This window comes from Pelophylax lessonae (genome assembly GCF_965119305.1).
Source record: "Pelophylax lessonae genome assembly, chromosome: 3".
NCBI lineage: Eukaryota > Metazoa > Chordata > Amphibia > Anura > Ranidae > Pelophylax > Pelophylax lessonae.
In genome coordinates, this window is record NC_138770.1 from 141,870,214 (window position 1) to 141,885,679 (window position 15,466).

At 42.1% G+C, this 15,466-nt stretch overlaps 1 protein-coding gene across 1 annotated transcript in view; it reads left to right on the plus strand.

Annotated features, from left to right (window-relative positions):
* The first annotated feature begins 972 nt into the window (after window positions 1-972).
* NTSR2 (neurotensin receptor 2) overlaps window positions 973-15,466 on the plus strand; it is a 117,691-nt gene continuing 103,197 nt past the window's right edge. The window contains exon 1 of the mRNA XM_082252226.1: window positions 973-1,854. Coding sequence (XP_082108352.1) covers window positions 1,204-1,854 — 651 coding nt within the window. The 5' untranslated portion in view covers window positions 973-1,203. The remainder of the gene's footprint in view (window positions 1,855-15,466) is intronic.

Sequence of the window (15,466 nt, forward strand, 5' to 3'; positions counted from 1 at the left end):
AAGAAACCATGAAGGGCCCCCCAGACCCCTGGCCGGGGCCCTTCCCTTCAAGCCCGGGGCTCTTCCCACTAATCCTGGGGCTCTTTAATCTCATTGCATGGCCTTTTATTATGGTCCCGCATCAGGATTCTTTCACAAGTTCTGCAGTGGGCCCCCTTCCTGCAATCTTGGGGCCTCCCCACAGTGGTGAAATGCCAGGGCCCGGTCGCAAGTGTGACCTTTGAGATCCTAGAAGTTCACCCACTGGTTTGCTACCGGGCCCCCTGGAGCATGGGGCCCGGTAGCGATTGCAACCCCTGCAACCCCTGTAGTTACGCCCCTGCATCTTTGATTCCTTACCTAGGTTACCAACCTATAAATATTACACTCATTTCTGTATAGGAAATGCAAAAGAATCTATATTACCTCTCTGCAGTAACCCTTTCATGTATGTACTAACACAGAAGCAAGCACTAGGAGGACAGCTATCTCTGTACAGTGGAACTGCCAGGAGGTGCTGGGATTTGCAGTGCCATTCCAGATGCCATTAATTTGCCTTTCCCAAAACAGCTGAGCTGCCATATACCACCTGTAAGCACACCTTCCCCTGTCACCTTCCACAGTTATTACTGAAAGCTCATTCTCTGACATGTATCAAACTGATTAGCATTTAATTACAATCAGGGCTTGACCAGCAAGTATCAAATACCTGCTAAATGTTCCCAGCACTCACCACTTACAATTGATTATTTATTGTTCTCTGTATAATCTGTTTTTCTAACCAGGGGAACCACATCAGAAGTAATTGCCTCTTTTATTGTCAGCCTGGATTATTAAAGCACACAGGCTAAAAAGGTCCCCAGCTTTCTAGCAATCAGTTCTAGTCTGCCTACCCTACACACAGCTCCTGGAGAAGGATTTCATTTATGTGCCTGCTGGAGATCAGAATATTTTATCCTTCAGTATTACTATGAATGTACTCTGTACTTTGGATCAGAAGCTGCTGTTAATATGGGAGTCATTATAAGCTGGCTGGTATGATTGCACAGGCATTGCAGCCCTTGGAGAAGTCAGCAGGTAAAGTGCTTTAATTAATAAGTGGCATGATTCATTGAGTGCTTTATACACACCAGCACCCTGTCTGGAGCGCATGGAGTGACGTGGGGTCTACAGTTGGAGGAGGACCAACCTGCCAGAGCTTCATCCAACAGTGGATGTGTGTGGATGTGGAAGACGCTAAGGATGCTGGCACTACAGAATTTCACCTGGGGATTAGAGGTGCCCAATGCCACCAGAGACTCATCTCACCCACTGGGAGTCAACACTAACTTATTATCTAAGGTCTTCATCACTGTCTTGTACATCCTCATCTTCCTGGTGGGCACCACAGGTAACGTGCTGACCATACAGCTGGTGCTGAAGAAGCAGAGCTTGCACAGCTTGCAGGGCACAGTGCATTACCACCTGGTAAGCCTGGCAATTTCTGACATCCTTATTCTGGTGATCAGTATCCCCATAGAGTTGTACAACTTCATCTGGTTTCACTACCCCTGGGTGTTTGGGGATGCGGTGTGCAGAGGTTACTATTTCCTGCGTGACATCTGTTCCTATGCCACTGTGCTAAATATTGCCAGCCTGAGCTGTGAGAGGTACCTGGCCATCTGCCACCCCATGAGGGCTAAGAGGATCATGTCCAAAATGAGGACTAAGAAGATTCTGGCTGCCATATGGGTCTCTTCCCTAGTCTTTGCTCTGCCCATGGCTTTTATCATGGGGATCAAGTATGAGAACATTAGCCCAGATGGAGAGCCGGATCCCTCTTCACTGATCTGCACTAGTCTGGTGTCTACAGCTACTCTGAAGATCTTCATACAGGTAATATTGCCTATTGAACGCCCAGCAACAGGTGTGCTACTGTCTCAAGTTGTCTGCTGCTCTTCTCCCTTTTCTGTCACTCAGATCCTCTATTCTTCTCTGGTTTCCTCCTTCCCCGTCCTCCCTCTTCTTTCTCTTTGCTGCGTTCTTCCCCTTCTATCCCTCCATTTTCCATCTTTCTTTCTCTATCTCTTGTTCCTCATGTTCCTTATTCTGTGGCTTTTTTCCACTTTCTCCATTTCTGTCTCACTCTATTCCCCCCTTTTCCATCATTCTTTCTCTGTCTGGTTTTCCTTCTTTCTCTCTCTTTTTTCCTCCATCTCCCTTTTCTGAGACTCAAGAGCTCTCTAGTTCATTTTCTCTATTTCTCACTCTATTCTACCCATTTTCTCTCATTTTCTGCAATCTTTTCTTTTCTCTCCTACTCTGTTCTCCCCCTTTTATACGGTCTTCACACTTTCTCTATTTCTATCTCATTCTATCCATCTTGCTCTATTTCTTAATTCCAGCCTCATATATTCTGCCCCTTCTGTCCGTCTTTCTTTCTCTATCTCTGTTTTCCTTCAACCTTTCTCATTTTCCACCTTCTCCCTTTTCTGTTGCTCATATCCCTCTAGTTCTTTATTTTTTCTCTCTTTCTCTACCTTAATCCTACTATCCCTCTATCTCACTTTAGTATTCTTTCTTTCTTTCATCTCTGTCTCTGTCTCTTTCTGTCTCTGTCTCTGTCTCTCTTTCTGTCTTTGTCTCTGTCTCTCTTTCTGTCTTTGTCTCTGTCTCTTTCTGTCTTTGTCTCTGTCTCTTTCTGTCTTTGTCTGTCTGTCTCTCTCTCTCTCACTCTCTCTCTCTCTCTCTCTCTCTCTCTCTCACACACTCACACTCTCTCTCTCTCTCTTTCTCTCTCTTTTTCTCTCTCTTTTTCTCTCTCTCTTTCTTTCTTTCTTTCTTTCTTTCTTTCTTTCTTTCTTTCTTTCTTTCTTTCTTTCTTTCTTTCTTTCTTTCTTTCTTTCTTTCTTTCTTTCTCTCCATCTTTCTTTCTTTCTCTCTTTCTTTCTTTCTTTCTTTCTTTCTTTCTTTCTTTCTTTCTTTCTTTCTTTCTTTCTTTCTTTCTTTCTTTCTTTCTTTCTTTCTTTCTTTCTTTCTTTCTTTCTCTCTTTATCTCTCTCTTTCTCTCTCTCTTTCTCTCTCTCTTTCTCTCTCTCTTTCTCTCTCTCTTTCTCTCTCTCTTTCTCTCTCTCTTTCTTTATTTCTTTCTCTCTCTCTCTTTCTTTCTCTCTCTCTTTCTTTCTTTCTCTGTCTCAGTTTTTTTCCGTTTGTCCTTCCCACACATTTCCATATCCTTTCCTCTTTTACCTCTCCTTCTCAATCTTCCCTCACAGTTCCATCTAATATATTCACCTTCCATATATATAAATTCCTTTTTTTTTCTGTTTTCCATTTCTCCTTGCATCTCACTTTTCTCACTTTGGTTTTTCTAGCAATGTTTTTGATTCATTTGTATTGTCTACATAATATCTTAGCTGGCTGTGTAATTGTAACAAGATCTCCAATTATTGACAATTTGTTGACACAGGCAAAGCAGGGGATTTGATACAAAGAGTAATTAGGCATTGCTTTTTTTTTCCTGAATACAGGATAATTATGTACTTCATAATCCTAAAATCTCACATGCAGGATTATTCTGTCCTGTATTGAAAAAAATGACTTTTAGTTTACATCATGTTGTTTATAAACATTGGAAATGAATCCAAATTGGTAATTTGTAAAGATACAGCCACATACATAAAGGTAAACAGTACAATCTCTGTACAATTATTTCCAGGATCCATTAACACACTTGCATTGCAGCATCCGATCCCATCCGATACGATCCGCTGGACGGATGGAAAATAGGGTTTCCATCCGTCCAGATTTAACGGATCGGATGTCAGCGGACATGTCTCCGCTGACATCCGATGCCCCATAGGGATTCATGGGGGGACCTTTCAGATCCGCCAAAAAAACGGAACGGCGGATCTGAACAGGTCCGCCTGTGTGAAAGAGCCCTAATACTTACTATACAAGGAAGTATGCTCAGAACACAGGACTGTCCTCTTTCTAAAGGTAACAGACCTGGCCTGTCACTGAGGAAGGGAACCATAGAGGTTGATTTACTTAAACTGGAAGGTGCAAAATCTGGTACAGCTGTGCATGGTAGCCAATTGGCTTCTAACTTCAGCTTGTTCAATTAAGCTTTGACAATAAGCCCCCTTTCACACCAGAATGACAGGTCTAAATCGCATGACAAGTTGCACCGTATTGTTGGCAATAGCACTGTTCGAATCAGTGCGACGCCGACTTCGCAGTGCCACATTGGTTTGAAAATGTATTTCCTGCACTACTTTTGGAGATTTGGGTGCAACTTACATAGACATCTGTGCGCGAGACTGTCGCACCTAAAGTCACGCTGACATACATTTTTGAAATTGTGCGATTTCAGTTGAAGTTACACTTAATATGAATGAGGGCTAAAACCTTGAAGCTGTGTGGTCTCTATGCAGAGCTGTACCAGATTTTACACCATTCAGTTTTAGTAAATCAGCCCCATAGTGTTTCAGGAATATTGGTGGTCTCACATGTTTTGCTGTGTAAGTAATGTTGTCTTTTCAAATAATATCTCAGTAAACATTTAGGTTTCTTTAAAGAAGTTGTAAACCTAAGAAAAAAAAATTGAAAAAGAAAAAAACCTGAAAGACAAAGGCATAATGAGCTGTATGCATTGCATACTAGCTCATTATAAAAATACTTACCCCCCCCCCCCCCCCAGCGCCGCCGCTCACCGCTGACACGGCCAACATGTTCAGCAATCTTACTTCTGGGTTCACGTCCTCCGGCCATCTGATTGGCTGAAGCCGTGATCACTCCTGCGCATGCGTTCACAGCACAGGGCTCTGAAAGAACGGCACGGGCATTACTTAACTTCCTCTTTAACTCTTGGGGATCTATTAGAAAATAATTTGCATAGCCATTTGTCCAGAAAACCTACATATACATTCATTCTGTACAAATTGGACAAAACTGAATGTTGCTAATTTCTAATCTAAAGGAATTTTTATAACCTAATAAGTGCAGTGCTACCTAGTCTTTTTGCTCTTCTATATACATATGAAAAACAAATACATCCAAATATATAAACATATAAAAATCAATACCTATTTTTAGTGTATTGTGCCAACCACACATTCATACCTGGTGGTTGGATAAAGCATAGTTATTGGTTTATATAATTGGATGTATATGTTTTTTATATTTATATAGAATGGGGGGAAAGGACTAGGTAGCGCCACACTTAAGGTTTTCAATGTGTAACTCGCATAACAGTACTGGCTGTCTGCATCAAATAAAAGGGGGGGGGGGGGAATTCAGCAGCGCAGGAGAACCACTTGATATTTTATTCTAAAGGAATGTTCTTTTAACCACTTAAGCCCCGGAAGATTTTACCCCCATTCCGACCAGGGGGTATTTTGCGATTCGGCACTGCGTGACTTTAACGGACAATTGCGCGGTCGTGCGACGCTGTACCTAAACGAATTTGGCGTCCTTTTTTTCCCACAAACAGAGCTTTCTTTTGGTGGTATTTGATCACCTGTGCGATTTTTTGATCACGCGCTATAAACAAAAAAAGAGCGTCAATTTTGCAAAAATAGCAATATTTTTCACATTTTTTTATATGAAATTCCCCAAAAAAAAATATTTAAAAATCAAAATTTTTTTACTTTTTCGGCCAATTTGTTTTATGCTACCTATGTTTGGTAAAAAAAATCGCAAAAAGCGTATTTTGATTGGTTTGCGCAAAAGTTATCGCGTTTACTAACAAAGGGAAAGATTTCTGTCATTTTTGTTGTTTTTTTTTTTAACGTGTAATGGCGGCGATCTGCGATTTTTTTTTGCGGTACTGCGACATTGGGGCGGACAGATCGGACTCTTGACTGACATTTTTGACACTTTTGGGGTTACCAGTGACATTTCTACAGTAATCAGTGCTATATATATGCACTGTTACTGTAAAAATACACTGGTAGTGAAGGGGTTAACTTTATTTGGGAGGGAGGGGCTGTGTGTATCCCTAGGGGCGTGCTTTCTACTGTGATTGGCTGGGGCTTGAGCTGTATGGACACTGATCAACGGATCTACATACTAGATCCGAGTGATCAGTATCCTAACAGCAAGGAGAATGACAGGTGGCTTGTTTACACAAGCTGCCTGACATTCTCCCTCTCCCCCGCCGATCGCCGAGTGACCGGCGGACATCCGGTCCGCCGGTCACACGCGCGGGGGGGTCCGTGACCACGCGGGAGCGGGAGCGCGCCTCCGGGGGCGCGCGCTCGCTCCCTAGACCCTCACAAGCTAGTGACGTAGCCCTACGTCACTTTGCCTGTGAGGGGCTGACTGCCGACGTAGATCGGCGTTAGGCAGTCGGCAAGTGGTTAATATTGGCAGTAGTAAAATACAACATTATGACTGAGGAACATAGAACATAGATAGGACTTTATAATGAGAATGTAACAATTCTTAAAACAACACTTGAGGAAATTGGCAAATAAATGTAGCCCTTAGAGCCCATTCACACTGCAGCGGCACGACTCTGTACTACTTCGGGGGCAATTTGTGAAGTCCCGTGCACCGCGACTTCGGCCCGACTTGCGCGGACTTCATATAATTAATGTCTATGCAAGTCGCCCCGAGGTCGCCCCGAAGTAGCACAGGACCCTTTTTCTAAGTCGGAGCGACTTGTGTCGCTCCTATTTGAACGGGTCCTGTAGCAGTCAATGGACCGCGAGGGACCGCGACTTGTCAGGCTGACAAGTCGCCTGACAAGTCGCTCTAGTGTGAATGGAGCCTTAAACATTCTCTAGAATTGTTACATTGCTTCTCTTGTTAACCTGCCTAGCGGTATCCCCGAGCGTGACTCGGGTGGATTTTCCATGCTGTTATCGGTATCCCCGAGTCACGCTCGGGGTAGATGTGCAGAGCGCGCAGCGGTGTCTTACCTTCTTCTGGCGATCCAGCGATGATCTCCCATTGCTGTGATCGCCAGCCATCTGAGATCCCCGCCGCTCCTCCGTCCTCCGTCGGTGTGATGCTTCCTAGTTCCGCATGGGAGTGGAACTAGGGAGGGAAATTCAAACGTTGAACGTTGCACAAAACACAAACACACACATAACATATATATATACATATATATATATATATATATATATATATATATATATATATTATAATGCATGAATTATAATCTAATCAATAATATAATTTTATTATATAATATATATATATTATATATTATATAATAAAATTATATTATTGATTAGATTATAATTCATGCGTTTGTGTTTCAAATTTATCACATCTGGGATGTCTACTAGAGTCTTGTTTTGGGCAGGTTTAAGTCAGTAATTACTAAGAATTGTAGGCCTATAATATATAACGCCAAATTTCCATGAAATAAATTGTACCGCTTTTGGTACAGAATTCCTGACATAATCATACCGCCAGGGAGGTTAAAAAGTCATATGTATTTCTTCTGGTCCTCAGCTACATCTAGTGGCCATAATTAAGGTATTGTCCATAATATAAGAATGTTTGCTCAGAAGAGAAAATTGATTAAAGAACATTCATTTTTGCAGATTTGCTTGATGAATGGCAATGCAAATTTCCATTTTAAGTAGAACCCTTGTTGTTCTGTCCATTTTCTACTTTTTTTTCTGACTGTGTCACTTTTGGGGATTTTCTCCCATTTCCTGTCTGATGAAACTGCAGGAATCATTACAGTAAATGGGAGGAAATTACTCAGACAGCTAAAAACCCAGCAATTGTTCTAATCCCACCAAACTCTATCCAATACTAATTAGCAAACCTTTGGCTGGATATTTACTTTATATTTATATATTTTAATGCAAGCAGTGTAAGAACCTGCATTTTATTTGGATGTGCTGACATAGAGCATCTTAGCAGGAGACAGCAGAGGGGGGTGACCCTCATCAGTCTGTGGCTGCTGTTTCACTGTCAGATCAGTGGACCGTGGATGAAGAGTGGTCATCACTTTATCCTTTCCACAGTCCCCTGCCTGAATCTTGGTAGAGCTGTATAAATTTCAGATCTGGATGGGCAGCAAAAGAAATCCTTTGGCAATTAAAACAACTCCCTTACATGTATTTTATCACTATGCATAGATGTATTCCTCGATTTCAGCTTTAAATAAAGCTGTAAATCGAGAGCACTATGCATTGGAGGAAATCATTAGTAAGCTGCCCAGTGGAAAATATTAAAGTTTTTTGGGTGCCAGGTTAATGTGTGATAATGCCTGAAGCAGTGCCACGGCAAAGTGCATATAGCCCTCCTTTTAATTAGTGAGGTCCATTCAAGCAGGTGAGAAGACACCCATAGGTGGGGTGAAGGGCGCTGTGGTGATCAGAAGCAATTACTGAAGAGTTTCTGGTGTATGGGACTGCAACCCTTTTTTCACAGACATTGTATCATTTATTGAAGGATTGTGTATATATATATATATATATATTTAAAAGAAAAGATGGATTCATGTTCACATTATTTTATTCATTTATTATACATAGATGATTTTTACACTGTTTTCAGATATTTATTTATGCACAATAATTTGAATGCACTTTGTTGAAGGAGAGCGCTGCATTTTTTTGTGACTATATATTGCAATTTGTAAAGGTGGTTGGATGAATAATGGTGCTGGCTGCTTCTTATAGTATATAGAGTTGAGTAATAGGTGGTTAATATACAGGTATATCACAGAATTTTTTTTCACATTTATATATGTATATATATATATATATATTTTTTTTTTTTTTTTTCAAATTTAATGTATGATAAAGGTAGATTCCATCATTTCAACATTTAACACACTTAAAGCTAATCTGCTATTATTAAAAAAAAATAAAAAATGAAATGACAATTGATAAACATTTTTTTTTATTTATTTCAATGCAATAAAGTACATCTGTCAAAAAAAATGAGATGACTGGCTGCAAAGAAAGCAATGGATACTTACCTGTCCTGCTGCCTGCAGCACCAGTCTTCACTTTGTTGCGGGTTTAGGCTTGCTGAAAGATCTTCTGCATTTGGTACACTTCTGGGCTGTGTGGTTTCTTTCACCAGCCCTTGTGTTCTGCTGTCATGTAGATACTGGTGGAAGAAGCTATGGAGCACAACGGACACTGGCACCCAGTACGTCTGGAATTGGAACATTCTTTTACAAAGCTTGGATCTGTAAAGAGCCTGGTGAAAACCAGCCAAGTAGACAGTGGCACACATATTCACTTTAAAGGTTGTTATCAATTTATCAGTTTATTTTTTTTTTTGTTTTTGACCTGTTCAAGAGTTTCCAAGGAAAGCAGATTATGGTCTATTCACAATTGTCAGATTTGGAACAGTAAAAACCCTTGTATTTTGCTGCATCAAAATGCATGTAATGCAAAAATCCCATTCTTTCCAATGTGGCTGGTTTACATCTATGCTATGTAGTATAGTGTTTATGTGCAAAGAGAAATTCTGGGGGCCCATTCAGACCTACACATTGCATTACCATGCACTCTGCATGTTCACAGAAGAGTGTAATTCCAGCAGAGATTATCAACAAAGTACAAGTTACACCTTTAAGTTCTATGCATTCTGTTTAGCAGTACTTCCAAGGACCTGATATCAATTTAGGCCCATTTTTTAAATATCCCAATATATAATTAATTGCAGAAAATGCACACTGTGAATTTAAAGGATAAGTCAACCTTTCATAACATGTTACATGATCCATATTCAGTGTGTAACATGTTACATGTTTTGAAAGGACCGGCCCCACCCCCTATTCCCCGCTCTGACAGCTAACGGGGGATCATCTCCCCCTGCTAGCTGTCAAAATGTAAAGACAAGTCTCAACAGCCTTAGCAACAGTTGGCTTGTAGTTCTCAATGAACTACCAGTGCTATGAGCGCTGTGGTAGTTCATTGATTCTTCCTGTCAGAGTGTTTTTGGCTGCCCATACAAGGTACAAGCAAGCAGATACACTGACAGGCTCCTGCAACAAAAATAATACATGCACATTTTTTTACCTGCAAAAAAATGTGCATTTATTATTTTTTGGAAAAAGGTGAACTTATCCTTTATGTATTTTGGCCATGTTTTATTTTTTTCTAGTTCAGAAGGTTTTATTGAAAAAGATTTTCAACATTGATACATGTAAACACAAAGAGAATCAGAAGCATATAAAAGTCGGTGCGACATGCAAAAAAAAAATATATATATATATATATATATATATATATATATATATATATATATATATATAATGTGTTTTAGGGAAGAGACAAATATGATTTGAGAACCACAATAGATCATTCCTCTACACCTCTGCTTACAATCCAGGTTACCAGGCATAAGAGAGAAAAGTAGGTTCAATCAAGAAGAGAAGAAAAAGAAAGGGGAGGGGTAGAGGGAAAGGGCAAGTTAGGGCTAAGGAAATGGAAGTATCAAGACTAATTAGAGCACCACCACACTAACAACCATCCCCCCTAAAATAAGTGGATGTTGGATTGTCCATGAAATCATCAAAGTTAACAGGGCAATAATGAGTAATCTAAGGTGACCAAACCAATCTAAACCATTTAGCCTTGTCATGGAGTACAACCACTCGTTTTTCATTCCCGAAATATCATGCCATTTTTTTGCTTCACTTATGCGACCATTGGAGTGCAAGACCACCACATTGTAAAAATGAAAGGTATGAGTCTGAATTGATTAACAGTGCACCCCATTGGTTGAGACTGAGTAGAGCTTTATATGGGTTCTTTAGGATGCCAAGGCCTGATGAAGTGTATAATAATTGATAGACTGCAGTCCAGAAATACGTACTCATGAGGCACTCTCACCATAAAAGAGCTAAGGTACCCACTGCTCCACAGCCCCTAAAACAGAGGTCCATAGCACCTTGTTTGGACCTAACCAGCCAATATGGAACCATGTACCATTAAAGAGACATTTGTAATTTACTTCAATTAATGTAGTATTAAGTGATCCTATTGTGTCCCAAATCTGGGACCATTGGCATGGGCGTCCGCAGAATTTTTTCCATGGAGGGGCATCATTTTAAGGTTAGTCATGCTCCGCCCCTTTCCAACAGTGTCATGAAGGGGAGGGGCTCAGTCATTATCACATAAAGTGCAGGCATTCAAAGGTTTGGGAAACCTGATGCAAAGCTGCCACTCTCTGTTTTGGGTTTGTGCAGGTGGCGCATGCATGCACGTGACATCAGTACGTGCTGTGACATCACGTGCTGTGCCTCTGTGTACGGGGCCACAAATCTCCTCAATTTCCTTGCCCTGGGCTCCCCCTCTCCTGGAATGATAGCACTGGGGCCTGGGGCTGAGGACAGTGGTCCACACTGCTGCTAAATCACCGCGCAAGCCGCTTCTTGTGAATATTTATTTTTAAAGGGGAAAAATTATCCCCTTTTTACCAGTTTTCAGAGCGCTGATCTCTGCTCTGGTGACCCGCTGCCTCTCTCCTCCTCTCTGCCCCTCCTCGCTCCTCCCTCTCTCCCCTCCCCCTTCTGTCTCTATACTGTGCTATGTAACCAGCAGGCACTACCTTCAGCCACCAAAAAACACACCCAATTTTTGCCGCAGTGCTCTGTCTCTTGCCTTAGGTCCCAAGTTATGATCTTACACACATTTTCCAGCAATGCCGAAGGGAATCTCCATGAGTCTAAGTCTGCAGACAAGAATTAGGCATTGGCCCATTCTTGAACATGAAGGCCTGACAGCTTCCGCAGTTTGCCGATGGGGCTTTCTGTGCAGCTGAGCTGCAATATGTGGAGAATGGCTGCCACAAACGCATCTAATGTGGGCAGTGCAATATGTAGATGGGGATTTGTGTGGGTGTGGCTTGAGTGTAGGAGGGGACATAGGGGCCCCATTATATCCTATTGCCCAGGGGCCCCATGAAATGTCAATCCGCCCCTGCTCTTCTGTGATCCAGGTCCCTCCGTCCTGATGAGTGCCCCACAGCAACCAGCTTGCTATGGGGGCACCCGAGCGGTCCATTCAGACACGGAGCCCGACCCGGCTCTGCCCCCTCCCTCCCCTGATTGGATAGCTGACTTTGACAGCAACGGGAGCCAATGGCGCCGCTGCTGTGTCTCAGCCATTGGGGAGGGAGAATCTCGGATGACTGAAACACTCGTTGACATTACTGAACAAAGAGGGACCTCAGGAAAGTAATAGGGGGCCAGGGGGTTGCTGCTGCACATGGAAAGGCTTTTTATCTTAATGCATTAGGATAAAAAAAACCTTTTTGACTTTACAACCCTTTTAAGTCACCTTTACAGATTTTCTGTAAAAGTGACCTAACAATTTTGGTCCATGCATGGGTCCATATCCCTGGAATCCTGGATGGGCTCCCAAAGGTGGTGGTTAAGTGCAATCCTGGATGGGATCCCAAAGGTGGTGGTAAGTAGTTCACATCCAACTACGGTGCCCCTGACAGATAATTCCCTCTCAATTTATGTGTTTGTCCCTGCAGAGGTCAATGCTTCCCCAAGAAGCCTGGCTAACAGAGTTAATCCTTACTTTCCAAGGAGTACCATCTCAGCAGGGCAAACACAGCTACACAGTGCAATAACATAACAAAAATCTAGCCACATACAGCACATCCACTGCAATGCAGTATAACCTTTTATAAAAACATAAAGCTTTTAACATCCACCTGTTTACAGGCCAAGTTTTATTATTTCAACACTTAAAACCAGACTGCAACAACCTCGTGAAAACCAATCACAGCTTCTAAACTGTTTTAGGAATTGCCAATTACCTGCAGAGATTCACTATACATCTGATGCTTTAGCGCCTCTGAAAAAGCCTCTGGCTTTTAATTAGAATATTAATAGTTTAATGCATTTGACAAAATGAAGCAGATAATTGTTAATTCTGGAATGTAATGGCTTTTAATGGTAATATTAACAGAGTAATGCACTTGACAAAATAAAGCAGCTAATTTTTAATCCTGGAACATAAGCATACTATGACATGTTATAAGAAGGATGAAGCAAAATAACGTAAAGCAGTGGTGTACCTAGGGGGGTACCGCCATTTAGAAAGTGCCCACGCATGGTCCCATAATTTCAATTCCAAATCCTGCCACCCACTCTCTGGATTTCACAAAGTGCTTTAGACACTATTTAGAATTCTGTTGTACCTCCATGCTGCAAATGTTAGTGCCTGCAACAGATTTACGTACCAGTCAGAAACAGGTACATGATTTTGTCATAGGAGGTGGCCAGCAGGAGTCCATACCAGACACTCCATCCTCAGTGCAGCTCAGGCTCAGGGTTGTGACCTTCTTCTCAGGCCACTTCTTCCATGACACAGACAGGCACAGCAGTTGAGGAGTTTTGTTGTGGGGTGCGGAGGACCTGGTTTATTCAATCACCTGTGATGTTCATTACATACTCCTGACTGCCAAACTTTTTATGCTGTGATGTACTTTGCACACTCCTGACAGCTGCACTCCCACCATACAGAGTGGTCAGGATAAATGTATCCCCATGTAAAGAATGAATGGTAAAGGGTAAGCATTTTATATGCCCCCTTTTCCACATGGGAGAAGTGGCAGGGAGAGTTAGGGTTAAGTAAGGTCAGTTTCAGGTCATTAGGTCTTCCCGGGTTTTTTCCTCAGGGAAGAAAAGGCGGGATGAGCTACCTGAGGTAAGAGTGACTTGTAGCTGCAGGTGATTGGATGCACCTGCAGTGGCGGGGAGCTCTCTGAGGAGAATCTAGGCGGAAAGTTAGGGTATAAATAGGTGAGCTCAGCTGTGAGGGGCTCATTCACCTGAGGAGCAGCAGCAGAAGAGGTTACCCAACCCCCCCTCCCCTGTCGTGGCTTTTGTTACATGGTGGGTCACCTTTGTTTTACAAAGGGGGACAAGTGTTTTATTACTGGATGTTTTAATAAACTTTATTGAATTTTATTTATTGATAAAGCCTGAGCCGTAGTGGCTGGGCTGGTTTTTTAAGTTGATATTTATTGATATTTATTGAGTATTGAATAAGTTTTAAACCAGTAATAAACGGCCGCGGCCAGATTTTTCCACAATTTTGGTGTCTGCATTTTTATTTAATATTTATGTTGAAATATGGTGTTTTTATTAAAGAAGGAGTATACACTGCCTACTCTCCCATGCAATTTCACATACAGCCCAGCACACAGAGTGCATAGCTCAGGACTGTGTAACGTACAGCCCATCATTTAGAGTGCAGCATTTAGGAGTACAGTCCAGCAGCCATTAACCACTTTACCACCGGAGGATTTTGCTGTCTTCCGTCCAGGCCACTTTTTGCGATTCGGCGCTGTGCGACTTTAACTGACAATTGCGCGGTCGTGCGACGCCGTACCCAAACAAAATTTACGTCCTTTTTTTCCCACAAACAGAGCTTTCTTTTGGTGGTATTTGATCACCTGTGTGATTTTTACTTTTTGCGCTATAAACAAAAAAAGAGCGTTTATTTTGAAAAAATAACAATATTTTTCACATTTTTTTATATGAAATTCCCCCCCAAAAAAATGTAAAAATCTAATTTTTTTTTAAATTTTTGGCCAATTTGTTTTATGCTACCTATGTTTAGTAAAAAAAAATCGCAATAAGCGTATTTTGATTGGTTTGCGCAAAAGTTATTGCGTTTACTAAAGATTTCTGTCATTTTTGGTGTTTTTTTTTTAACGCGTAATGGCGGTGATCTGCGATTTTTTTTGCGGGACTGCGACATTGCGGCGGACAGATCGGACCCTTGACTGTCATTTTTGACACTTTTGGGGGTACCAGTGACATTTCTACAGTAATCAGTGCTATATATATGCACTGTTACTGTAAAAATGACACTGGCAGGGAAGGGGTTAATTTTATTGGAGAGGGAGGGGTTAATGTATGCCTGGTGCTTACTGACGTGTGTGGGGGGAGGTGACTGTGTGACAGAAGGACAGATCGGATGTCCAGCTATGCTGAACACTCCGATCTGTCAGTCCCTGTCACTATGGAGATCCGCCCGCTGTGTTTACACACAGCGGGCGGATCTCCAGACTCGATCCCCGACCATCGGGGCAGAGCAGCGGCAATCGCCGCTGCTCCTCCCCTGGCCCGACTCCCGCTGTGAATGAACACAGCGGGAGCGAGCCTCCGGCGGCGCGCGAGCGCCGCCCACAAGGGGCGGAGTCCAGCGACGTAGGTCTACGTCGCTGGACGGGATCGCGGCACTTTGCCGCAGTAGCCTCCATGTGAGCGGGGCTAAAGTGGTTAATATGTAACATAAGAAATAAGTAACCTATAGCCCTGCATGCAGAGTATAGCAGTCTTGAGTATGTAACATTTAAGTTATGCTACAAAGGGGGTTATTTACTAAGACTGGGGAGTGCAAATTCTGGTGCAACTCTAAATAGAATAGAAACCTATCACCTAACATGTTTTATTGCCAAAGTTTAACTGAGCAAGCTGAATTTAGAAGAGGATTGGCTACTCTGCACAGCTGCACCAGATTCTAAATGCACCAGTTTTAGTAAATCT